Source organism: Chiloscyllium plagiosum, unplaced genomic scaffold (assembly GCF_037043375.1).
Source record: "Chiloscyllium plagiosum isolate Xiang-an unplaced genomic scaffold, Cpla_swu_hap1 HiC_scaffold_8, whole genome shotgun sequence".
In the NCBI taxonomy this organism is placed as follows: Eukaryota; Metazoa; Chordata; class Chondrichthyes; order Orectolobiformes; family Hemiscylliidae; genus Chiloscyllium; species Chiloscyllium plagiosum.
The window spans coordinates 24,810,480-24,838,322 of NW_028270146.1; the positions used below are offsets into that span (position 1 = coordinate 24,810,480).

A 27,843-nucleotide genomic window follows, 5' to 3' on the forward strand; every position below is an offset into this window, starting at 1 on the left:
CCTTCCACTCATAGCTTCAAGATGGGCTTCTAGTCATACACTGACCACCACTGTTGCCCCTATGTGGGAACAAGGGGAAGCTAGATGCTAACAAGGCGAACAAAAAATTTGAAAGTGAATTAAGCTAAGAATCACTCCTTGTCACATCTGCTGTTTCTTATTGTTTCTAAAGTAGAGTTGATTTGAATGAAGAAAAATGAAGAGCAATCGTAACTGCTCATCCTTACCACCTTCACAGTACCAAAACGCCCCCTGCTGTATTGAAGTACACATTACAAAGTGTCATGATTTGGAAATGCCACTGTTGGACTGGGGTGCACAAAGTTAAAAATCACACAACACCAGGTTATAGTCCAACAGGTTTAATTGGAAGCACACTAGCTTTCAGAGCGCCACTCCTTCATCAGGTGTTGGTGGAGGACACAATTCTAAGGCACAGAATTTATAGCAAAAATTTACAGTGTGATGTAACTGAAATTATACATTGAAAAATACCTTGATTGTGAACATGTTGTTTTTCATCTGTTCGAATACCATGATAGTTTCACTTCTTTCATGTGTAAAACACAAACCTTTTTTAAAAAGTTGCATTCTCAGGTTTGCTATGGATCCCTGTTTGAAACCAGGTTAGGAACAAAATAATGGGAGAGCGTGCAGCATCTGACTTTTTCTTCAGATTGTTGGTTGTTTCTTTTCATTGGTCTTTTTGTTTTATTAGGATGCAGATGGAATTATTTTGATAAATTGGGACCAAAATCAAGCCAGCTCTCCCAGAAGCAATAACAAAATGATGAATACTGGTAATCAGCAATAAAATGTAGAAAACATTGGAAATGCAGCAATATCCGAGACAGAACCATGGAATTATAAGGCAAGAGGTTACTTAATCTGTCATCATGTTATCACATCTTCGAAAGGCTCCTTAATTTAGTCCTGTAACTCTGATTTAGCCTTATTCAAGATCAAAGATTTGTTTTTTGGGGAAAAAAAAATCTGCTCTAGGTAATATAACACAAGAATTTCGCTATCAGTTCTCCTGATCCACACAATGCATTGAGGAATAACTTGCAGACACAAACCAGAGATTTTCCATTCTGGGATGTTTTTGGGAAATAAATAAAGAGCTTGCTGAAGATTCTCCAATCTCTGTTGTCTCATTGGGAGCACACATTAAGAAGTTCTGCAAACCAAAGAGTAGTTTACCACTCACTCATATCCCCTCCCACATTATCCTCTTAATGTGTGGCAGGATGAAAACTCCCTGGTACTCTTGGCTTTCAAATTTTGTTTGCCCTGCCATTAACTGAAAACCTATAATCACACAAGGGGCACAACTAAAAAGTTTAACGGAAAATAAGTTATAAAACTAAGTGACTGAATTGCTGCCAGCACCCACTACAAAGTGTATCTTGTATATGTGGTAAGACACACCTTTGGACACTGTAACTGAGTGATTAACAGCTATTATAGTCATATTGCTGATACACAAAGCTTGTCTTCCAGATTTAGGATTAAATCAATGATGCCCAAAGATGGACTTTCCAAATCCAATGTTACAATGTATGCATATCATGAGAGTAGTGCAGTGCTGAAGGAGACCATTCAGCCCATCATTTCTGTACTGGTTCAAAGAAGCAATTCACTTAGTCCCATTCTCCTCCATGTAATGTTGCTCATTCTTCCTTTTCAAATAAGAGTCTAAAGTCGTTTTGAATGCCTCTATTCTCAGCCTCCATCACATTTTCAGGCAGTGCATTCCAGACCCTAAACACTTGATGCATGGAAAAATTTTTCTCTTACGTCAGTTTGATTCTTTTGCCAATTACTTCTAAATGTGCTCTCTTGTTCTCAATCCTTTCACGTGTATGAACACTTTGCCCTATCAAGACTCATCTACTTCTATTGGATCCTTCTCAGCCTCATTTTCCAAGGAAAATAGTCCCTGGAAGCATTTTTGTAAATTTCTTCCCTCCTCTGTCCAAATAAATTCACATCCTTCCTACAATGTGGTGCTCAGAATTGCATTCATTATTCCAGCTGTAGCTGAACTGATGGCTTATACTAGTAACCGACAATAACTTGAATATCTTTATGCTGATCAGCAACAATGCTAAATGCACACCAAGTGCTTCAGTAACAAATGATTCAAATTGCAGTAGTGCTGAATTAGGTGCAGCTTTGTGTTGTCAGCTCGTTTTTGGCTTGAGAGTGTCCATAGTTATTTTAGAGGATTTTATTTGGATCAGCATGCTGGACCAGATCTGAACGCAAAGTCTCAGGAGCCAGGGTCCAAGAAGCAGCCAACACATATTCCTTGGAAATTACGAGCGGTGTTTTAGGCAAGAAAATATGCAAGCACTGGTACCCACGGAGCTGCATCCAACAAAAACCAGTAATTTCTACAAAGGAGGTTCTGGCAGGATGGAGTAAACAGCAAGAGAATCCAAAAATGAAACAGTGAATTTAAGTGACTGTGTTCTTGGGAAAATATCTTTTTTTTAGATTGGAGATGCATTCAGTTTGGATATGTCCTACATCAGCTGCTTAATTCTCTTTCTTACCAGATTGGTTATGTCCAGCAGTGTGCAGATTAGTAGTTCATGACTTAATGATTAGACCCAATGATTAGATATTCCAAACTTACATTAAACCTCACATACAGGTGAGGAACAATGAAAGGACTTTTCGTGAAAAAGGATAAATTGGCTCCAATATCAAATTTATTAGGCTGTAATTAGCCACTAAATGTACAATACTCTGGACAATGCCCAGCTCACAGTACAACCTCATATGTTACATTCAGGCTTTGACACTTTTTGGAAAAATAAACTTAATTCTACCTATAGACAAATCGTCTACGGAGAAAGAGTAAATTACAAAGAATTCTCAAGTTATACAGACAACTGGAAAAATAGAGGATCTAAACTAATGAAATAAACAGACCAGTTTAAAATTCAATTGTCCAGGTGGAATGCTCCAACTGAAACTTAAAAGCATGAATCTTGTCAGTGTACATCTGAGATACTGACTGGAACAATCACTTGATCAGCATAAATCAATGAACTGTAATAATTTGACCAGCATAAACCAATGCACTGCTGCATTGTACTTGTAAAAGTTAGTACTAAGTTCATATACAATTATAATCTTTTTGAACACTCGTATATATTACCAAGGAAACAGTCCTAACTGCAGCAGCAGTGGTGCAGGCCTGTTTTCTCCAACCAGGAGCCAAAGTTCACAGCCAAGGCTATCTTGCCTAGACATTATTTTTTAGTCTTTCCATTGAAAGACAATTTTGAGGTTGGAAAAGCAGCAGTTCTGGGAATATAAACAACTTAATAAAGTAACAAGAGATCAATTCCACCTCTTCAAGGTAACAAATCAATCCACATAAAAATAAAACATGCCAACTAGTTGTGTTTACAAACAGGGTGATAAAATGAAAATGTAACCTGATGGTTTAACAGTTAGAGCCAGCGTTCATGCAGTTTGTACAGCTGTTACAACAACTAGAGTATGACAACTGGCTTCAGCTTCCTTGCACTGGGGGGGTAGGGGGGTGGGGGGGGGGGAATTATAGAGAGCGAGAGCACGTCCGACAGAGTGAGCATGACAGCGAGAAAGATTTTTGGCAAATCATGATCAGTGGCCACAATTGAATGGGTTTGACGACCTCCAAGGGACAACAGTTACTGACACCATCCGGGGTAATATGCTCACTGAAGGAACAAACCAAAATCTCTGCCTCAGCACAGAAATAGAGGGGTGGGGACCAATGATGGGAAGTGCAAGAATCACCACAGCTCACCTGTACCTAAACTACCATGTCCAAACCAATACCTTTCCTCCAGTCAGACGATTCTAACTTGAAACATGAAGTTAGTGACGAAAGAGTTAATTTTACAATAGATACAATGGTAAGAGAGAAGCCACACAAGAGTTGAAGTTTAAATTAATCGACATATGATGCTAAGTATTGTTGACGACGTTAGATCCTTGAATTAAACATTTGCAGTTTGAGACAGGACAGAGCTCACATAACTGGCTTCACAAATTCTCCACTGGAACATGAAGAGGAAAATCTATAGTGTTGGACTGTTTGCTGGCTTTTGATCACTTCTCAAGCCTTGATGATGTGCTCTCCCAAATGAGATAACAATATATAGTGATAACTCTCTCTAGCTTAAAATCTACCAGCACTAATTATCTGAGCTGATGGATGAGAAATAACCAATGAGAGCAAAGAAAGAACATGTTTACTACTGCTATCTTTATAAGGCAAGAGCACAAATATTCAAAAAAACTTTCTTACTTGCTCTCAAGTAACAGCAATATTTAATAGAGATTAGTAATCTGTAGTGGAAGTCACTACAATCAAAGTCAATTCAAATCATATCTTCCACAGCCCATCAGCACCCACATTAAAAACAAACCCCATCACAGGTCAAAGTACGAACCTAGGGTCCCAACTTTCCTTTAACTTATTCTTTATCTTGCCCAACAACCCAAGATACCTGAGCTATCAACATCAGCACAAGTTCTAATTGTGATACACTAAGCCAAAAAGGCAGAAAAGAGAAAAGCAGAGGAAAGCTTCTGCAACATATTATGAAACCTCTGGTCACTGATTTCACTTGACTGTTTCAAGGGCAGGTTTATTTTAACTGCAGACAATAGCAGCAGGAGCATATTTGGCTGGGATGGAGAGGGGCAGAAATGTGGTTAAACACAAAAGATGAGGCATCAGTGCAAAAGGAAAAAGTCTTCTTCATTCACCTGCACCTCAAAACGACAGCGTATGACAGAAAATAAAACGTAAATAGTATATACATCTGTTCAATAATTTGCATCTGCAACAACCACCACTCAAATGTGGGACATAAGACGATCAAAACCATTTTGAGCCACCCCAAACCTTCTGACAAGCCAAATTACAGTTGACAATTACCAAAGTCCAAACATCCATTACCTCAACCAACCTCGAGTTAGCCCGGCCACAGGTGGCATGCCTGGTGGCGGCGGCGGTGGTCCAGGAGGTTGCCCCCCAGGCGGTACTGTGGGGGGAGGGTAACTGGTTGGCGGAAGACCCAGTGCCGGTGGAGGTGGCACCGTATGAGCAGGGGGAATTCGGGGAGGGGGCAGGTAAGTAGGATTGTACCCTGGCGGGGGATATCCTGGATTAGGAGGGGGGATGTTGGGTGGATAATTTGTGGGAGGAGGCACAGATGGATTGGGGTACACGTGCGGATGGTAAGGGACATGAGTTGGAGGTCCATAAGATGGCATGCTTCCATACGAGGGTCCGTCAGTCTTCATCATAGACTGCAGACTCTGGAAGCCTTCCCCAGACATGTAGGAGCTTGTTGTTGACATCCCCATTATGTAAGCAGCAGATGGTGGAGGCCGTTGAGGAATCTGTGGCTGTTGGTGTACAGTAGGAGGATGAAGAGGTGGTGGGATGGAAGGTTTTGCCACTTCCGAGGCATTTCCTGTTGGAGGTGGTTCACTTTCTATGATGCTGGTCCCTGTACTTATGGATGGTTTGCGTTCTACAAATTGAAAAAAAAGAGCACATTTTAACCAAGTACATAACAAATGTGGAACAATTTCACATAGGAACAAAGCAAGCAACAATCCCTTGTTCTTGGGAGCAATGGGAGCAGAAAAGTGGAGGCAAGTCTCAGAAGGCAGCAGAAATGGATATAAACAAAAATAGATGAGGGCAATCAATCAGGTCAGACAATCGATAGGTACTCTCAACCGTGAATACAATTTAGGGGTGGTACCAAATCATGATCAGTGCATCACACCTTAGCAAGAAATTTGGGTAGATGGAAGAGGAGGCATTTGAGAAATAAAAAGGGGTTTTGAACTACTGCAGTCAAGGCAGCAGCTCACAGCCACATTCTCAAGAGCAATTAGGAACCAGCATTAAATGCTAGCCTAGTCAGCAGTGCCCAAGTAGCATGAGAGAATAAAAATAAGACAGTCTGTCTTTGAAAATGGTTGTGTTCAGGCTGAACCTTACTTTGCCTTCACCCTCATATACTATCTAATAGACAATAGGTGCAGGAGTAGGCCATTCAGCCCTTCGAGCCTGCACCGCCATTCAATATAATCATGGCTGATCATTCCTAATCAGTATCCTGTTCCTGCCTTATCTCCATAACCCTTGATTCCACTATCTTTGAGAGCTCTATCCAACTCCTTCTTAAATGAATCCAGAGAGTGGGCCTCCACTGCCCCCTGTGGCAGAGCATTCCACACATCCACCACTCTCTGGGTGAAGAAGTTTCTCCTGAGCTCTGTCCTAAATGGTCTACCCTGTATTTTCAAGCTGTGTCCTCTGGTTCGGCACTCACCCATCAGTGGAAATATGTTTCCTACTGCCAGAGTGTCCAATCCTTTCATAATCTTATACGTTTCAATCAGATCCCCTCTCAGTCTTCGAAACTCAAGGGTATACAAGCCCAGTCGCTCCAGTCTTTCAGCGTAAGGTAATCCCGCCATTCCAGGAATTGACCTCGTGAACCTACGCTGCACTCCCTCAATAGCCAGAATGTCTTTAATAACTGGAGCTGGAACACAGGCTGACCTTTTCCACTTGCATTGACTCAGGATAATTGTGATCACAAAGCAGTATGTGAATCTGCCTCCTTCCAGCTTCCCATCCAAGTTCCTGGCTAACTGAGCTAATTAACTTCCCTTTACTGTACTCTAACGAGGGAGTTAAACCTGATCAGATAATACCCTAGTGAGATCAATCATTTTTGCATTCCTCATTTTCACCATCTTTATTAGTTTGATACAATTACAGTATAGTTTCATGGGTTTAGTCTTTTTGGATACCAGGGGTATCTAAACAACATCTCAAGCCAGGAAAATCCTACGGTAAACCTATTTTGACTGATTTTACCTCAAATGGTATAACAGTGGATTTTAACATCTTTAGACAGGTGACTGAATGAACAGCCAAATATCCATTACCATGCTCCTTTCTGAAACAATGGAGGCACATTAGGGCAGCTTCAGATTTTATGATGGCCATATTGGCACCACAAAGCTGTCACAGCCAAAGGAACTATGGTTCAGGAAAAACGATTTACTTGGAAATTTGGGAACAGAGGTAGAAACAAAAAAACGTGATACAGCATAATCATTTAGGTAGGCTTCTAGCTCACTAAGCATTAAAAACCAGAGACATAATCTTTGGTTCTAAAAGTAAGATTTCCTCGAATGTGGAAAGTTAATTATATCGGGGAGAGTAGTCAAAGACAAAATGGTATGAAAATAATCGGTGACAAGGAATTGAAGAAGGTTACCTCAGATTACATCACAATCTTGATTAGATGGGCCAATGGCTGAGGATTGGCAGATGGGAGTTTAATTTAGATAAATGCAAGGTGCTGCATTTTGGGAAAGCAAATCTTAGCAGGACTTATACGCTTAATGGTAAGGTCCTAGGAAGTGCTGCTGAACAAAGACCTTGGAGAGCAGGTCAATAGCTCCTTGAAAGTAGAGTTGCAGGTACATAGGACAGTGGTGGTGGTGTTTGGTATGCTTTCCTTTATTGCCCAGATTATTGAGTACAGGATTTGGGAGATCATGTAGTGGCTAGGATATTGTGAAATTTGAAAGGGTTCAGAAAAGATTTACAAGGATGTTGCCAGGGTTGGAGGGTTTGAGCTATACGGAGAAGCTGAATAGGCTGGGGCTGTTTTCCTTGGAGCGATGAAGCCTCAGGGATGACCTCTGATGTTTATAAAATCATGAGGGGCATGGATAGGATAAATAGACAAAGTCATTTCCCTGGGGTAGGGGAGTCCAGAACTTGAGGGCATAGGTTTAAGGTAAGAGAGGAAAGATATAAAAGGGACCTAAGGGTCAGCTTTTTCATGCAGAGGGTGGTGTGTGTATGGAATGAGCTGCCAGAGGAAGTGGTGGAGGCTGGTACAATTGCAACATTTACAAGGCATTAGGATGGGCATATGAATAGAATGGATTTAGAAGGATATAGGCCAAGTGCTGCCAAATGGGACTAAATTAGGTTGGGTATTCTGGTCAGCATGGATGAATTGGACCGAAGGATCTATTGCCACGCTGTACATCTCTATGACTATGTAATTATGGTACTTTTTAATGATCCGTAGCGAAATGCAAATGTTGCTAGGCAACTTCAAAATGTGTGGAACGTCTTGTCTTCAAGTGGGTTAAAAACAAATGCAGTTTTCCCTTTATCTTAAATTAACATCAAGGCAATAGGCCAATATTCTTATTTAAAATCAAAATGACCTCTGCATTTCAGTTGAATGTAATTAGAACATGCAATACAGGATAAAGTCCATACTAACAATAAAACATGACTGTTTGCACATACAAAGTGAAGCAATGGACTACAGCAAACCTCTTGCAAACATGATCCATTTTAGTTGATGCTCATCTTCTTAGAAGAGATTAGGAATGAGCGAAGGATGGCAAGGAATGCCCACATCGGAAATACAGAAATGACATGAATTTCCTCATGAAAACTCGAGGGGAGTTATGAAACACAAACCCAAAACATTTCACAGGTAGTGAATAAATTTTGAGTTGTAGTGATTGCATTAACCTTATGATAGTGTAACATCACACCCTCCCCATCGGCAGTAGCAGAAAAGTTAAAATGACCATTTCAGATGTTGAAGTTAGGAGTCATACAAAATAGTCCAAATTTATTTGCCTGCATACAAACTGTAACTGCATTGTTATTAATTCAGGTCTTCCAATGGAAGAAACTTTGTGCTCACTCTATCCATTCTTGTCTGCTCTCAAAAATACCCAATGATAATAAGCCACAACAGGCCATCACATTAAATAAATCCAACTGTGAAACAGCTAATAAATGGCTAATAAATCAAATAAATAAAAAATACAGATGCACTTACTACTTTATTGGAGGATCAGTGCATGCAATTTACTGGCAGAAATTTTAAAAAGCTCACCTGGAGGAGGGTGAGTAGTTGGCGGCAATACTGGGTGTGGGGTTTCCAGTTTGGGAATTTTGGGAGGCTGTAGCTCTGTTGGAGGTGAGAAACATACAGATTTCAGATATTTACAGAAACAAATATACGAGAAATATAAATACACATATTTTAAATGGGGAGTTCTACAAAATATAAAATCATAAAAACTGCCAGGTTAAAACGCAAATGTTCATGGATGGCTTTCAGGGAGGTAAAATCAGCTCCTTATCCATCTATGCCTATATGAGAAGTTAAACCACACAGATATTCATGATTTGGAGATGCCGGTGTTGGACTGGGGTGCACAAAGTTAAAAATCACACAACACCAGGTTATAGTCCAACAGGTTTAATTGGAAGCACACTAGCTTTCGGAGTGCCGCTGACAACCACCTGGTGAAGGAGCGTCGCTCCGAAAGCTAGTGCTTCCAATTAAACCTGTTGGACTATATCCTGGTGTTGTGTGATTTTTAACTTCACACAAATATTGACCTTTTATGAGCTCTGAATCAGGCAGGCAATCCACTCATTTACAAACAATTATGGTGGCTATTGACCTGGAAACAGTAAGGAAAACTTACAATTGTAAAAATTATAAATTTCACAGACATTGAGAATTTTGAGAAGATTAGCAGCTAAGGTTGAGGTTCTGGATGTAGGTTTGCTCGCTGAGCTGAATGGTTCATTTCCAGACGTTTCGTCACCCTACTAGGTAACATCTTCAGTGGGTCTCCAGGCAAAGATGTTACCTAGTAGGGTGACGAAATGTCTGGAAATTTTGAGAATGCTTGAAAAGGACTTAAGAGTTTGTAGAACTTGCAGTCTTCTTGGTTAATATGAAATACTGATGCATGAAAACATTTCATATTTTCTACGTAACGTAGAAACCCTTGACCTGTAAGCAGTGCCATCAAGGAAAACTGCACATTAAAGAGTTGCAGGTACAAAGGAGCGCTAACTCTAGGAGACCACAGGCAATTAGCATATCAAATGCAGACATAAAAAGAGAGAAAATAAGAACAAAACGATCAACACACCATATCCTTCCAAAAGAAGAAATAGATTTCTCTCAGAAAATGAGATTGTACTTGGCCAAAAATGATACAGGGATACTTGAAAGCAAACACAAGCAGGCTGAGAAGGTTATGCTACCGTGAAGTTGTAAGACAGTTCAGAGATCTAAACAGCTGGCTCATAATTGGCCAAACTGAACTAGACAGTTACTGGCTCTTGGTGTAGTTACTCCATCAGGTCTGTTACAATCACAGAAGAGTGTGCTGCTGAGAATGCGGTTGTTGTATAGGACTCGTGACCTAATCTGTTTGATAAAGAACAGTCCCATATTGTGGCACTCCGTAATTATGTATTGTTATATTTGTACAGGGAGTAAATGGGGGTGCTTGTGGTCTTGCAAAATGTAACTTTATCATGTTGACTACTTAATGCAAAATATACTTTTTATTTAAAATTATTTGGCTGTTAATTCATGTTAAATTTATATGAATTCTGGTTTGCATTTACATAATGAAACTTATTTGGCAAATTTCTATGAGGGATCACTTGGCAAAGTTACTGTCCTGTGCAAGAAAGAGACACAGACATAACTATGGTACTATTACTACAAAGCAGGATGCGCAACAAAGGTTAAAGCCTAAAAAACGTTACCGGTTGTCTTGCCATCTTCCTTTGGCGAAGCCACCTAATTATGGAAGAAGCAAATATAAAAAAGTTAAAACTCAACATGACACCGTGGTAGAACTTTGAGTGGAATAAAACAGTATCATTGTATGCTTTACTTTGTTATCAGCCCGCACCTTTAATCACAAAGAATATATCTTGACCAGAAATGATAATATATTTATATTGTTTGACTTACTGCAGGGCGCTTAATCTGCCGAGGTGGTGTTGACTGAGGTGAAAGTTTTTTGGTTTGCTGCACCTGCAGTGGTGGTATCGGTTGCTCCAAACTTGGTATTGTTGGCAGTTGTGGCTGGGGTGCCTGGGGCATCTGTTGTTGACCCTGGGAATAAAGGTCCAGTATCTGATGGCAGATATCTATGCAAGACCAAAAGAGCATCAGTCATTTTAACTGTAGAGAAACATATAGTCAAGGATATAGCTTTTATATAACAGATCAAGGTAGAAAACCAATCTAAGTTTGGAAAACGTAAAGCAACTGCATTGGGTTATCAAGTTGAGGCATCTTAATTTTATAATTACAATAGTTTCATTCCATATAAAGGAACATCAATTAAATGATCAATCCTTCGAATCCTAACTGAAGCACTGGATTAGTTTATTGAGACTAAAAATCACTACTATTACATAAATTATACCAGGTTTAAGTTTTTCTTCCCTCCACCCTGTTTCAAGTTTAGGTTTATATCTTAACCCTTACAGTCTAAAAGAGCAATTGCATGTTGTAAAACAAACACAAGGTTGGCAAAATGATAACTTTTCCCAGAACATAAATGAAGATCTACATCAAACTATTCTTATTAAATTCAAAAAGCATTTTTTAAATAAAAAAATGCTTTAAAAAAAGTTTTAGAAACATACAAGCAAATGTGTGTGCAACACATCACATTTTGAAGAGATACTGTCAACATTGCCTTAGTGATCTGCACTGTTTACTGTACCTTCCAGTAGTTCCACAGGCACGTCCTGTACAAACTGTTCCCACCACCTTCTGTAAATGGGCTTAGCTGACCACTCTTGGATTTCAAATTTGCACAGCCTACCAGCGAGGTACATCACAGCCACAGCAATGATCTCTGGCTCCCACTGCAGACAAAGCATGGTGCACAGGCTACAAGACAAAAAGCACATTAGGATAAGAAAAAAGCTCACAGATATATCCTTTATAGGTCTTAAAATATATCCATTTAATGCCCAAATAGGCTTTTACATTTTTATTTTACAGTAGATTTAAAAAAACAATTATCTTACCTATCATTTACAAACGTCCAAGCCATTTGCACCAGCTTTTGAAGTTTATTTTTGTCACCTGCAGAAAGAGAAAATTGGACTAACATTATGTGTAACCTCTAAGTTCAAAACCTATGAATTAAAAAAGAAAAGGAGAGTTAAGACTAAGATCTTAAGTTTTCCTATTACATTTTAAAACTGTACCTACTGGCATTGAAGTGCAATTGACCTGCATTATTCTCACATTGCATTTGAAAGCTTTCCAACCTTTAAGGTATTAACAGAATCTTTGCCTTGATTTGCCAAAGCCCAAAGGCTGATCATTTAATTTAGGGTGCCCAAGCTTTCTGGCTCCTGATATCCCGTGGAGCCTCCAGCATACCTATAAAATTAATGTCCCCATTAATCTGCATATGTCTCAAGGTGGTGATATTTTACCTTGGCATTCAGATTTAGAAATTGCCTTTACTTCTAAAAATATTACTCTTCAAAATTCCAGGTTACAAAAAAAAGTATTTTGGGACAAACTAAATAATTAGAAGTAGAAATAGAATTATGCTAAGCTTTGAATGTCAGATTTTTAGGTCATAATCATGTGACTCAGGCTGCAGGTTAGACACCCTGCTTCAAATGCTTAAATGTAGTATGTGCTATGTTTAGAAACATGCGCATAACGTGCATTTCTTAGAAAACAGTAGTTCATGATTTATGTTCATGGCAGAAGATTTACCACCACCAGCTCCTAACTCCAATCTATGTAACTTGTAAATGCACAAGGCCAGATACTTAGCCATGAAGATTGTAGGTTTGGCCCCTGATCTGTTTATGCCAACAAGTAAAAGAAATAAAACAACCAGTAAATATAGCCACAAACTCCAGTTTTTTTTCTATTATGTAAAATAGGAGGGGTGAGAGACAGGGTGGGGAAAATAGAGATGTAACAACTGAGGTGACTTACTCATGACCTTGACCCTGAGAGTGTGTACATAAGAAAAAAGAAAAAAAGGAGTGGGCTATTTGGCTGCACGAGCCTGCAGTGCAATTTACTAAGCTCATGTCTTATTTTATACCTTGATCTACTTTCCCATATGCTTTAATGTCCAAACATTAACTGAGCTCAATCTTAAACATGTTTCATAACAGAGCACAACTGTATGGGGTGGGGAAATACAAACATAAACACCTTAGCGAGTTTTGAGAAGATTTGTAACTCAGCTTGAGCTTTTGGATGTAGGTTTGCTCGTTGAGCTGGAAGGTTCATGAACCTTCATCCAGCAAACCTACATCCAGAAACACCTTTGAGACAAGGAATCTCTTCTCATTTTTGTCCTAAATACCTGTCCTGAGACACTGGCCACTAGTTTCGCACTCAGACAGTGAGGTCTGCAGATGCTGGAGATCAGAGTTGAGAGTGTATTGCTGGAAAAGCATAGCAGGTCAGGCAGCATCTGAAGAGCAGGAAAATCGATGTTTCAGGCCAGAGCCCTTCCTGGTGCAGGTCTCTGGCCCAAAATGTCAATTTTCCTGCTCCTCGGACGCTGTCTGACCTGCTCTGCGTTTCCAGCAACACACACACACACAACTCTAGTTTTGCACTCTCCAGCCTGGGTAAACAACAATTGCGCATCTATCCCGTCAAGCCTGTTATGAACCTGAAATTTTTCAATAATTAATTAAATAGCTAAATAACATGGAATTTCAATTCCTATCCATACTCAAATAACACTGTTTGAGTTGACAGAATGGACACTGGCCAAACAGAAGGGTTGAGTCCCCAAGAAAATGTGTCCCAGCAAGAACCAAATTAAAACCTTACAAGGAAGTGGAGGAATAACCACAAGTGAACCACACACAGATACAGTTAAAGAACCAAGACAATGTGAAATTTGGTGGAGTTGTGAATAATGAAGAAGGTTATCCAAGAGTACAATGGGATATACATCAGTTGGAAAGCTGGGCAGAGAAATGGCAGATGGAGTTTAATTGCAAGCTTTGATTCTATATAGACAATTAAATAATCAAAAGATTAAATGCAATGGCTCAAACATTGGTGTAGTGATCATGCATAACCTGGTAAGTCTTTGGGTTTGGCAAACCTTAGCAATTTCAAATATAGCTCATACCAAACAACAAAGCAGTGCTTCCCAAACCTTTTCCCAGTGACCTGACTCAAGGCTCGAAAATTGTCTGTCCCTTTGGTGAAAACAGACATGGGGGGGGGGGGGGCCTTCACCCATGAGATGAGACGGGATGCAGCAGAAAATGTGAGATAGCCAAGGGGAGTGGGGAGAAGCTCCACAGCAGCCATTATTGTTTCAATTTAGAACAAATTTCAGCTCATGCCTCCACTAGGGGAAGCCCTGCCACTGACTAGATATGATAATCCTGGAATGCAATTGTAGAGAAATTGCTTGCAATGGTGAAACTAGCAAAACTCACTATCAGGAATTTTAAAAATTCAGAAGCACAATACATTAAAATAAGTTCTCTCAGCACTATTGAAAGAGCAAGCCAGGTGCAGTTTATTTTTCATGGCTTTTTGTATCTGATTTGAATGTGCATTCGCGAAGTGAAATACACATTGGGAGGACAACATGCTGAAACACTGATGGGTTGCGGAGTTAACATGCACAGCTTACTTCTTATAAATACATTACAGACTATCATGTGCGTTGTATGTGTCTGCATGCATAACATTTATATACCCCCATCACTACAGCAGTGCACAAATCACTAATCCTTTAGTGTGAACATTTAACATTGTATAGCAAGCAGCATTGTCAACATCAACATGTACAAGTCAAACAAACCACTATTAGAAATGTTTATCGTACAACAAATTCAGAAGTGAACAAGGCTAGAATTAAGTTGAGATTCAGGCGATTATTTTAATTCAAACTAGACCTGGGACTTCTTTTAATTCAATCAATACTAATTTAGCAATGGAACATCTCTTGAAAATTTAAAGATTTAAAATCCAGGATTGTCACCCCACATTTTGTACAAAATTGATTTGGACTTAAAAAGAGAGAGTAGTTGTGGAGGTGTGTTTTTCTGACTGGAGATCTGTGATCAGTAGTGTTCTGCAAAGATCAGTGCCAAGACATTGGTTATATAAAAATGATTTGGATGAAAATGTAGATGGTCTGATAAGTAAGCTTGCAGACAAGAAAATTGGTGGAGCCGTGGATAGTGAAGAAGGTTGACAAAGGATACACTAGGACATAGATCAGTTCAAAGGTTGGGGTGGAGAAATGGCAGATGGAGCTTAATCTGGACAAGTGTAAGGTGATGCATTTCGGGAGGTAAATTTCAAGAGGAAAGTATACACTAAGTGGCAGGATACTTAGGAGCATTGATATAAAGAAGGATCTTTGTGCAACACAAGTGGATAAGGTGGCATGCTTACTTTCATCAATAGTGGCAAAGAGTATAAAAGTTAGCCTATCATGTTGCAGCTGTATAAAACTTTAATTCAGTAAAATTTGGAGTATTACTGCAGTTCTGGCCAACACCCTATAGGAAGGATGTGGAGGCTTTGGAAGGTGCGAAAAATGATGTCGCCTATATTGGAGTTTATTATCTACAAAGGAAAAATTGGTCAAACATGGATTGTTTTTGCTAGAGCACTGGAGGTTGAGGGGTAACCTGATAGAAGTATATAAAGTGAGAGGCATGGATGGGGTGGATAGTCAGATCCTTTTACCCAGTATTGAAATGTCAAAATTTAGGGGGCATAGGTATAAGTGAGAGTGGGAAAGTTTAAGAGATGTGCAAGGAAGATTTCTTTTCTACATAGAAGCTTGGAATGTGTTGCTTGGGGGAGATGGTAGATGTGGATACGATAGCAACGTTTAAGAGGCATTTAGACAGACACTTGAATAGGCAGGGAATAGAGGGGTATGGACCATGTACAGGCAGATGGGATTAGTTTTGAATATCATGGTTTGTTCAGACATGGTGGGCCAAAAGACCTGTTCCTGAGTTGTACTGTTCTATGTACACTGTTACAATTACTATCTTCAGAAACATGGTATTCAAGGGATAGCTGTTTCAGTTTTGTTTGAAATATGCTTTCCATTCTAATCAGTGTTTAAAAACAAAACTGACAAACTATAAATTGAAATTACAGAGATTCTGCATAAACATTTAATTCCAGTACCTTTAAGCTGTTTAGCATACTTAAGCAAGAACTGATAGGGATGTTCAACCTGCAAGTCAAATTTAATTGTCTGTAACAAAATCCTCTCCAGTACCATGACTTCTTCCTAATTTAAAAACAAGACGAAAAGAAACACAATAAGTAAAAACATGGATACTCTGTTTTAAAATTATAGTATGGTAATGACATGCATGCTTAGGACTACATTATTCCTTTTCATATAGCGTTTTACTGCTAAACAGCATATCTGTTCTGAAACTATTTGATTTAACATTACTGTACAAATGAGAAAAATAGGAGTATGTTATTTGGCCCCATGAGCCGGCTCCACCACAGATTAGTATTTATTTTTAAAACAAACTATGCCCAAAAATAGAATCACAGAAATGAATATACAATCAAATTTGCAGATGACACAAATATATATGGGAGAGCAAGCAGTAGTAGGATGACAACAAGTCTGCAGAGTGCCATAGATAGGTCAAGTGTGTGGGCAAAAACTAGGCAGATGGAATATAATAAGAAAACAGGAGGCTATGCAGTTTAGTGGGAAGAGAAGAGCAGAGTATTATTTGAATGGGGAAAGACTTCAGAAACCTGCAGAAGGGGATTCAGCTGTCTTGTGTCAGAGTCAAAGAAAGCTAGCATACAAGTTCAGCCATTAATAAGCAAGTCAAATGGATTGCAAATCTATATTTCAAAGGGAATGGAATAAAATAGGGAGATCTTGCTAAAACCATACAAAGCATTAGTCAGACCACACCTGAAATGCTGTGAACAGTTTTGATAATCTTATCTAAGCAAAGTTTAATGGCACTGGAGTAGTCCAGTTGATTCCATGAATAGAAGCATCTTCTTGTGAGGAAAGGTTGAATAGGTGGGGCTTGCACTCAATGGAGTTCAGAAGAATTTATCATTGAAACATAGGTTTATAAATGGGAATGACATGGTAAATGCAGAGAGGTTGCTTTCCCTTGTGGGAGAGTCTAGGACTAAAGCACATAATCTCAGAAAGTAGTGAATCTGTGGAATTCTTTACTATAGAAGATTTTCAGGGCCAGTTAATTAAATGCATTTAAGACAGCGATAGACAGATTTTTAATCATTAAGGGAATCAAGGGTTTCAGGGATAAGGCAATAAAGTGGATTTGAGGATTATCAGATCAGCCATGATTTCACTGAAAGATGAAGCAGACTCCATGGGTTGAATCACTTACTTCTGTTCCGACATCATATGTTCTTATGGAGGAAGATAAAATATAGTACATTCTTGTCATGTTATTGCAATATTTGGACAATGGAGTAAACAGACTAAGAACAGTTTCTCTAAACCAAATGCATACAGAAAATGTCTGCTTCACTGGACATACTGAACAGAATTGCCTTTTTCAGAAATTCATTTACAATACAATTCCTGACTGAATTGGTCATCCATTCAATATGATCTATCCCACAGACAAAATAAAAAAGGTTTCAGGCTTTGCTGGATTGCTTGTACATCCAGTCAAGCTGAGCACAAAATGTCCCATTGCTGTTTTTAAAAGTTTGCTGTTCTTTTTAAACTTTTGTTTTGCATTTCTCTGCTTACCTATAGTGAAGTTATTTGTTCCAGCAGTAACTTTGCTTTTGACATTAATAGAGTCCAAGTACCAATCAACAGTATGAACAGTCTGTCACTGCAAAGTGGGAGGGCCACATTTATCTTTAAGCATCACTGCAGAAGCGGCTACAGAACAATGAGTTGAGCGAAACAAACTCTCATACACAAAAGAAATGTTCTGGATCCTATTCTGCAAAGTGTGGTCTTCTATTTTTCCACTCTCCTCTTTTCCTTTTCAAAATAAGCTTGTGGACCAGATCAAAAGGAGCACTTGGACTGAATTTGCAGATGTACAATATCCTCTTAAGAAAAATAAGTGCAAAGATATTTAGCTCGAGAACAACTTCAATTCAGTAAAGATAAAAGTAGGTTTACACTGTTCCATCAAGGAACACTCAATATTAGTCAATCACACTTAGAATAAAATTATCTTTGCTTACACCAACACTTTTTTTACTCCACGAAATATTGTTGGGGGACCTGAATGATTCTATGCTACAGAAGAGAACACCAATATAGCTCAATTTTTCTAGTACTTAAAACATCTTTCCTCTTAGAAGGGTGGTAGACAACTGGAACATTCTGCCTGAAAGGGCAATAGAGGCAGAAACTCCCACCACATTGAAAAAGTGCTTGTGTGTCTACTTGAAGAGCCGTGACCTGCATAGAAATGGATCAAGAGCAGGAAGGGGAGTTGATACTGGGTAGCTCTTTGTCAATTAGCATAGACATAATGTGCTGAATAACCTCCTTGTGTTGTACTTTTTTTTAATGACTCACCACATTGCTCATATATGTATTTTGAAAAACTACAATTAGCAATAACCTTGGGATCATCTCCAAACTGTGAAAACTGTACATCATTCAGCAAACTTCGAGCGGTTTTAATGATGTCTTTACACTTTTTAGGAGTCTCTTCTACTTTCCCAGCCAGGAAGAGGCAGCAGGCTCCTGTAACCTAAAAAATAAAAAAAAAGTTAAATTCTAAAAATACATCAATTTAAGGTCTAGGAGCTTTACGCGATACCTAATATTAATTGATTTGGAAAGAGTACCTCAACAAGACAATATTCTATCAGCGGGTATTGGCCTTATGCATCCAATCAGAACACAATGAAATTTTGTTACAAAATTTCTTTTAACATACTAGTGCTGTTTACGGACAGAGGCTGCAAACTGCAGAATTTTTAAAAAATGTTGTTTGCTTTTTTATTTTCCCATATCAAGCCCTTTCTTCAACTGAACAGTAAATTATTCAACCTGTGGCAATATTACTCTATAACTAGTGTCTCAGACAATGTTACTGATACTGGTGGAGTTTGCATTTATAGCGACAAACTGCCTGGCCTGTCAGAGTACAAATCAATGCAGAATATTGCTTTGAATGATACAAACAACAGACAAGTACAACCAGACAAGAAAACCAGTGTGTACAGAGAGACTCTACAATACCAACATGGATAATATTTCAACCTTAATTTCCATCCTAAAATTACAATGAAAGGGTTCTCTATAGCTTGTTTTAGATTTGTCATAAGATGTATACTTTAAGTGGGTGGAAGAGAAACCTTAAAACATATTGTTTACATAGTTCAAGTCTCAAGGATTCATACTATTGCTTGGAGTTTGTCAGTTGTTTCAGAATCTGTGGCTCTTATCAACATGGTTTTAGTTATTGATTGGCTCTCATCACCTCAAGATGATGGTAATCTCTGGTGGACAACTTAACATCATACACAACACTGCTGTCCACATCAACCTTCACACCAAGTGCTGCCCACCTGTCACCCTAATGCTTGCTCAGCCATGACAGCTATTGGCTAAGCAGATGCCTAGATTTAAAATGCTCCCCCTTGAAAAAAAAAATCAAACTACCTTAGCCCCAAATTGTCTGCTCCATTCAGTTCTGGTGTCCCTGATTTAAATATGTTCACCTTTAGTGTTCATGCCTCAGCTCCACACCCGGGTATTCTCTTTCCAAACTTTTACCTCTCCTTCACTCTTCAAAATGTTCCTAAAATGCTACCTGTTATGCCAAGCTTCTCATTCACAGCACTAATATCACCACACGTTGCTTGGTTTGAAAGTTTGTTTTATAGTGCGCTTGTGTAATGCCATTAATTACTTCAACAGAAGTTTATTGTTGTTCAGGAAAATATAACAAAGCAATGGAGCAATGCTATCGTCACATTAGTTTCATTTGGAATGACGGTCAGTACTTACATATCGTGGAAATTGCTTGAAGGAATGAAACATATAGAAACGATGAAAATATATTATTCCTGTGGCCAGTGTGTCATAATGTCTGTAGTTTTGGTTAAAGAAATATTCAGTTTGTTATGACTTCTCTCAGCAACTGTGAACAAAGCTGAAAGATAGGAATGGGATTGTGGTGCAATGAGGATACATAACATACCTATGAGAGAGGCGATGCTTCTTCACAAGTACTATTACAACAAATAACTGGATGTTGATTTCATTGTCAACACTGGAGGTTTTACACTTTAGATCTCCTTGACCTGTTCTACACATTTCCAGACCAGTTCATCTCGCAGTCACACAGATGGAAAATTCTATGTTCAATCCCTGAATTGTGCTGACAAAAATCATTGATTTTTCCTTTCTATTTTGTTAGTGGGAAGAAAATTAAACTTTGAAGTAAGGCACATATCCAAAGGGCACAACCCAAATTTTGGCAGCTTAGTATTTACTCTGGACTCTCAGTTTTGATGATAGGACACCCGAAATGTTAACTTTGTTCCTCTCTCAAAAGAGTTCAGATCTGTGGAGCATTTCCAGCATTTTATGTTATTAAGGAACTAGGCACCGAGATTTGGATCAAACATATCTCATTATCAGTTGTAATAATCCCATGTAAATTTACTCAATGTGCTCAATTTACAAAGAATCAAAAGTATTTTCTATAAGTTCCTGACAACAGGAACAACAATCTGTTGGCGAGGAAAGCATCCTGTTTCTCAGTCCTCCCCATCCACGCCTCAATTAAGGAATTTTGAAGAAGAAATTTTAAAAGGATACAGCCCCAAACGTGTTCCCACATCAAATATAAACCTGGCACCCTCCCGACGGTAGCGTGCCTCTGTTGCTGGATCAAGTCCTTCAAGTTGTGATGGGGTGTGGGCCAGATCCTTTTTGTCCCAATACCAGCATGGCTTCCTGAGGTCTGCATTTGCCAGTGCTGTAGTTGGGGTGGAGTTCTCCTTATTTTCCTTCATTTACCTGGAATCAGAAAACAAACTTTGACTTAGAAGTTCAATTGCCAAACATATAATTGGTATCACAAATAGTACTGCAGGGGGAAAATTAGAAATTGCTGGAAAAGCTCAGCAGCACTTGTGGAAAAATGACCCTTCTGCTTTATCTCCACAGATGCTGCCAAACCTGGAGTTTTTCCAGCAATTTCTGTTTTTGTTTGATCTCCAGCACCAGCAGTTTTGCTTTTTTTTTAATACTGCAGGGATTTTTTTTTGTAGATAATATGATCAAATTGCACAAAACTAGATCCTCCAGAAACCACACCGAAGTTGGCACAAGGGTCAACACTTCAAGTTCAAAACAATTTCTTGTTCTGTAAGAAAAATAGATTTCAATGCTGCATGATTTACAAATAGGAGTTGATTCTGTAGTTCAAAGGGTAGTTTAAAGTAACAGTGCAACATGGCCTCAGTGAATAGCAGCTGATGTTCACCATGCCAGTCTCCATTTTCTATTGGCTTGGAAAATGTTGCCAAAATTATTAATAATATCAAGTAAAAGCAATTAGAGACAATAAGAAATAAGTCTTTAAAAATAAATGCTGATTTGCTTTGAGCCCATCTCAAATTGCTGGTATAGACAGATTCCACCTGGACGTGGAAACAACCTTGGCCTCATCACTCAACTCTGATGCTTTGACGAAAAGAATCCAAGTGTAAGAACTAAGGTCAACTGTATGTATGCTTGCTCTACAAAATTGAAATCATGTCAACAATTTAAATTCTGCATTCAAAATAAATGGCATGACAAAAAATGAGTTTGCCAACTTTAACTTTATTTACTAATTTAAGTTAAGTGAAAGACATGATTATTTTGACAAATCTGTGATATCATGCTACAGAATGCTGACGTTATATTCCAGATTAAGTGGTTCAGAGAAAGCCCACAATCTTTGTTTTATTATTTAAGCTGAGGGAGAAACTCATCAAAGATCACAGGAAAATAGTCTCCGTTATAAACTGTTAGTCCATTTGTTAACTTCAGCAAATTAAGTGGTCTCACACTTAAATCCCTTCCAGAACTTTGTGGAATTGCGGGGATTTGAACACTTGGGGATATTATTTGGTATCATCAGTTCCTTGGCACTGACTGCATCCATCCCTCTCAGTGAGTGTATAGTTTCTGTTCCCAGTGCTGTCCCAAAGACTGCACATTTCCAACTTAATGTCGACGATCATCACTGCCTGCTGAAACCCTTCTTTAGGTCATTGCCACCCTCAGACTCTATTACCCAACGCTCACCTTGCTAGCCTATGTTTCACGTATCATAACTGGTTAATCGAAAACAGCATTCTCTCCCCCACCATGTTCCATTTAACCAACCTTTGCAAACCTGCATTCTTGACATTTTGCAAACTCAAACTTGATATTTTCATTTTCTATGACTAACTATGTGACAACCAAACTTTAAGCTTTTCTCCATTACGTCAGAATCATCCCTTGCTGCCTTTCTAAATTCATTAGGCCATATAAGCATACCCCTATCCCCACAATGCTTCTGTTTTCCACCAACTCTGGTTTCTGCTCCTTTGAATTTCAGGAATATACTACTACCCTCGGCTCCTAAGAGCTTTGTAATTCCTTTCCTGAAACAACCATCTATGTCACTATGTTAACGGTCCCAAATAAAAGCAGAAAAGACGACTGAGTCATGGAGATAAGGGAAGTGCCAAGATCTTGGTTAGTGTTGAAACATAATTCCTCTCTCATTGAGCAGGATACTATTACAACAATCATCAGTATGTTTTATGGAATGACAAAGAAAAACAGATAAAGGGCTAGAACCTGAAATGAGATTGTGTTGCTGGAAACGCGCAGCAGGTCAGGCAGCATCGAGGAGCAGGAAAATCAACGTTTCGGGCCAGAGCCCGTCATAATCATAGAGATATACAGCACGGAAACCGACCCTTCGGTCCAACTTGTCCATGCTGACCAGATATCCCACCTGTCAGCGCATGACCTATATCCCTCCAAACCCTTCCTATTCATATACCCATTCAAATCCCTCTTAAATGTTGCAATTGTACCAGCCTCCACCACTTCCTCTGGCAGCTCATTCCATACATGCACCATACGTTGCGTGAAAAAGTTGCCCCTTAGGTCTCTTTTATATCTTCCCCCTCTCACCCCAAACCTATGCACCTCTAGTTCTGGACTCCGACACCCCAGGGAAAAGATTTTGTCTATTTATCCTATCCATGCCCCTCAATTTTGTAAACCTCTATAAAGGTCACCCCTCGGCCTCCGACGCTCCAGGGAAAACAGCCCCAGCCTGTTCAGCCTCCCCCTGGAGCTCAAATCCTCCAACCCTGGCAACATCCTTGTAAATCTTTTCTGAACCCTTTCAAATTTCACAACATCTTTCCGATAGAAAGGAGACCAGAACTGCACGCAACATACCAACAGCAGCCTAACCAATGCCCTGTACAAAAACAACATGACCTCCCAACTCCTGTACTCAATACTCTTACCAATAAAGGAAAACATACCAAACACCGCCTTCACTATCCTATCTCCCTGCGACTCCACTTTCAAGGAACTATGATCCTGCACTCCAAGGTCTTTTTGTTCAGCAAAACTCCCTCGGACCTTATCATTAAGTGTATAAGTCCTGCTAAGATTTGCTTTCCCAAAATACAGCACCTCACATTTATCTGAATTAAACTCCATCTGCCACTCCTCAGCCCATTGGCTCATCTAATTAAGATCCTGTTGTAATCTGAGGTAACCTTCTTCGCTGTCCACTACATCTCCAATTTTGGGGTCATCTGCAAACTTACTAACTGTACGCTCACATCCAAATCATTTATACGAATGATGAAAAATAGGGGCCATCAGAAATCAGAAGGGCTCCGGCCCAAAACATCGATTTTCCTGCTCCTTGGATGCTGCCTGACCAGTTGTGCTTTTTCAGTAACACACTAACTCTGATCGCCAGCATCTGCAGACCTCACTGTCTCCTATAAACTGAAATGTTAACTCAGTTTCCAGTTTCACAGATAATGCCAACCCTGTTGAGTATTTGCAACATTTTCTGCTTTCATTTCAGAAAGTGAAAGAGAATTGTGGAGATTTACGAAGGGAGATCCACAGCTTTGGGTCTAAACAATAGAAGGAGCAGTTACCATTAGCAGAACAACTTAACTCAGGATGCTCAATGGATGATGATTGGAGTGTCAAGATCCTGGAACTCTGTAAAGCTGGATGGTGTTAAGAGATAGGGAAACAATGCAGAAACATCATTCTTTCATTTTTCAAATGGCAAGTGCGCTCCAACATTCTACCAAGTCACTACCTTACGACACATGCTCAAGTGGAAAGTGTTGTGAACATCAAGTGTGAAAAACTTAATGCTGAACAATTTACTGTACTACTGTCGTCCCGCTTCCCCCTCAGTCAAAGCAAAACACTCCGAGACATAGTATAGTTTTACCTTCATCTTTATTCCAGGCCCTGTAGGAAGAGAATGATCGCCCCATGCGCGCAAGAACGCGAGTTCTCGGTCTTCTCTCAAGAAGTTTCTTAATGAATTATATAGTCATTTTACAAGGAGGAGCATCCAGATAAGGCAACAGACGTATTAATTAGGTGACCATTACAATCAACGAATATCAAGGTCAGAGACCAAGCCCTTAACAAGGTTAAGACCATTCATTGTAGAATAGTAAACTGGCTTCATACTGGATACTTTTCCCCCTGTTAACTGACCTTTCATACTGAATGCTTCCAATATTGTTAAATGGCTCTCCATAATGACTGCTTTTCCACCTTGTTAACCTATTATCCTTGCCTCCAGCACCCCATTGTTAACTATTTCTTATCTGATGTGAGTCATGCTCAACTGAACCTCTTGTTTCACAAAACTGTGAACTTAACTCTTTCCCTGCCTGCTTATACCCTATACACATTCTCACTACTAAGAAGTACTCCATTGATCAAAGTGTCACCACCATAAAACGGAGGCCTTTTTGCATGTTCATGTACGAAGATCCAAAGATACTAACAAAGAGTATTACGGGTGTCCCGGTGAATGTTTAGCATTTAAAACATTGAAAACTGATTGGAATTCTCTCCAATCTTTGCATGGCCATACTGTGTTACCACAGTGGTTAAGATGTGGAGAAGTCGGTGTTGGACTGGGGTGGACACGGTTAAAAATCAGACAACACCCATGTTATAGTCCAACAGGTTTATTTGGAAGCACTAGTTTTTTTTAGATTAGATTAGATTACTTACAGTGTGAAAACAGGTCCTTCGGCCCAACAAGTCCACACCAACCCTCTGAAGAGCAAGCCACCCAGACCCATTCCCCTATACTTAGCCCTTCACCTAACACTACAGGCAATTTAGCATGGCCAATTCACTTAACCTGCACATTTTTAAACTGTGGGAGGAAACCAGAGCACCCGGTGGAAACCCACGCAGACACGGGGAGAACGTGCAAACTCCACACACAGATTTGCCTCGGGTCTCTGGCACTGTGAGGTAGCAGTGCTAACCACTGTGCCACCGTGGAGCGCTACTCCATCAGGTAGTGGTGGAGCAAGACCATAAGACACAGAATTTATAGCAAAAGATCTGAAGGAGCAGCGCTCCAAAAGCTAATGCTTCCAAGTAAACCTGTTGAACTATATTTTTAAAAACCTTGTCCACAGTGGACATGTACTTTTAATCAACTTGTTCAGGAGTGTTATGACACACAAAAGTAAAGTACCACACATGCTCAAAATCTAAAACAAACAGAATGTTGAAGAAACTCAGCAGGTTTGGCAGCATCTGTGGAGAGAGAAATAGAGTCAACGTTGAGTCAAAACATTAACCATGTTATGACACACCTCTGAAGCTGGGAGGACTTGAACCCAGGCCTTCAGGCCCAGAGGTAAGGTCATTTCCACAAGAGCCCATCACAGTTTATATATTTGAAAGTAATTTCTGAAGTAATTGGCTATAAAATATATTACTTTCTACAAAACAGGTTCCAACCAAAAGATGCCCAAATTGATCTTCAAAATAAAAAATAACTTCACAGTTTTTCTACACAATTAATCAGTGTTACGAGTTATCAGATTTCCTCAATGACACAACAGCAGCAGTTTATACCATCTGGAGGGCAGCACTCACCCCAAACAGCCCCAGATGTTCACACAAAGCTTCCTTAAAACAAAGTTAAATATCACACAACAGGTTTATTTGGAATCACTAGCTTTTGAAGTGTTGCTTCTTCATTGGGTGGTCGTGGAGCAGCATCATAAGACACAGACTTTATAGCAACAGAAATGCAGTGTCATGGAATGTAATATTAAACAAATTTAGCTCAAGTCTTTTATCTTTTAGATTGACAATATTAGTTAAGATTTGGAGGTGCTGGTGTTGGACTGGGGCAGACAAAGTTAGAAATTAGAACACCAGGTTACAGTCCAACAGGTTTATTTGGAAGCACTAGTTTTCAGAGGGCAGCTGCTTCATCTGGTGGTTGTGGAGTATAAGCTTATAACATACAATTTATAGCAAAATATTACAGATTGATGAAACTGAAATTATATATTGAAAGACCTGGATTGTTTCTTAATGATGAAGCATCTGAAGGAGCAGTGCTCTGAAAGCTAGTGCTTCCAAATAAACATGTTGGATTATAACCTGGTGCTGAGAATGCAACTTGAAAAAAGTTATGGGATTTATATATCAAAGAACCAAAACTAACATGGCCATTCTAAAATATGACAGACTTAAGCTAAATTTGTTCGATATTACATTCCATGACACTGCAATCCTGTTGCTATAACGTCTGTATCTTATGATGCTCCTCCACAACCATCTGATGAAGAAGATGTAGCAATTGCGAAACTAGTGATTCCAAACAAATCTGTTGGACTATAACCTGGTGTTGTGTGATTTTTAACTCCACCGCAGTCCAACACCTGCGGTTAAAACAACGAAAAAGGAATTAGCGCTGGCTGCCCGGACAATGGCTCAAAAGTAAATTATCCACAGGACACGAAAGGATTTTTTGCAAATCGCATCTCTTTATTTTGGCCGGAGGCGGGGGGAGGGGTACATTGAACTTCAATGAAGTGAAGTACAATCAGTAGGTGTGAAACTTCGATATAAACCCTACTACTGATCCCCGTCTCCTCAGAAGAGGCAGGAGGCCCGAAACAGCAGCCGGCTCCGCTTTCGTGGGAAGTGGAGGGGGGCGGGTGCAAATCACAGCCCAAAAGTGAACATAACTCCGGCGCAGCAATATGTGCCCGCCTCGCTGGCTCGCTCTCTTACCTCGGGCGGTGTTGAGGCCCGGCCTCACACTGCACCACGCTCGGTTCCACAATCAAACGAAAAACCTCCTTCTCTCCACGACCGCCCAGCTCAAGTCGCTTCCCCACGAACAATCAATTAGTTCGGTCTCAAAAACTACAGCGGGATCCGAGGAAACAACGGGGAAGAGTACGAAGGCGGGCCGACAAACGGAACTACTCACGATCTTCCTCCCCGACACCGGCACTTTCACTCCAAACTTCCCAAACGATTCAGACAGGGCGCCGCCATTTTGAACAGACCACCCCCACACGAACGACGGGAAAGTGCGCATGCGCAACTGTGTTCTTTCCTCCCCACCCCGGAGACCGCGTCCGTCGGGAACGTATCATGATTGACGGCCACCCCAAGCCTACTGAAAGCCGCCTTGGGAAGGCGGGCCCGGTGTCATTCGCCCAATCGGCGGTAACCGCGGAGGGGAAGGGGCGGGGTCAAGGGAAGAGGCGGGGCCGTTTTGACGGTTCAAACTGGATGGGTGGGGCGGCAGGCCAGTTGATTGACGATACTGAAGACCAATGGGCATGCGATCTCGCGATGGGTGACCAATCAAGGCAGCAAAGG

General features: G+C 39.9%; 1 protein-coding gene across 3 annotated transcripts; it reads right to left on the bottom strand.

The window, feature by feature from the left end:
• Positions 1-2,702: 2,702 nt before the first annotated feature.
• ccnk (cyclin K) lies at positions 2,703-27,555 on the bottom strand. Of its 3 annotated transcripts, none has more exons than XM_043697140.2 (11): positions 27,446-27,555; positions 20,734-20,934; positions 19,918-19,999; positions 18,521-18,652; positions 16,095-16,200; positions 11,954-12,032; positions 11,644-11,813; positions 10,881-11,059; positions 10,670-10,703; positions 8,985-9,059; positions 2,703-5,552 (listed from the first exon to the last, which is right to left on the bottom strand). In XM_043697140.2, the coding sequence occupies exons 2-11, from the start codon at positions 20,928-20,930 to the stop codon at positions 4,969-4,971; spliced, it is 1,638 nt and encodes a 545-aa protein (XP_043553075.1). In that variant the 5' UTR covers positions 20,931-20,934; positions 27,446-27,555; the 3' UTR covers positions 2,703-4,968. The 3 variants fall into 3 exon arrangements, with proteins under 3 accessions (XP_043553075.1, XP_043553076.1, XP_043553074.1); XM_043697141.2 differs by lacking the exon at positions 27,446-27,555 and adding an exon at positions 27,244-27,377 and having other exon boundaries at positions 11,954-12,011; XM_043697139.2 differs by lacking the exon at positions 27,446-27,555 and adding an exon at positions 27,244-27,377.
• Between the last annotated feature and the right edge of the window lie 288 nt (positions 27,556-27,843).

What these genes read in the sequence shown, in the direction of transcription:
- ccnk (XM_043697140.2), bottom strand. Translation starts at nt 20,930, where the DNA reads ATGAAGGAAAATAAGGAGAACTCCACCCCAACTACAGCACTGGCAAAT. An exon ending in TGGACGTTTGTAAATGATAG is followed by an intron (nt 11,814 to 11,953) that starts GTAAGATAATTG and finishes TTTGTCTTGTAG; the next exon opens with CCTGTGCACCATGCTTTGTC. An exon ending in GCCTGTGGAACTACTGGAAG is followed by an intron (nt 11,060 to 11,643) that starts GTACAGTAAACA and finishes GGTCTTGCATAG; the next exon opens with ATATCTGCCATCAGATACTG.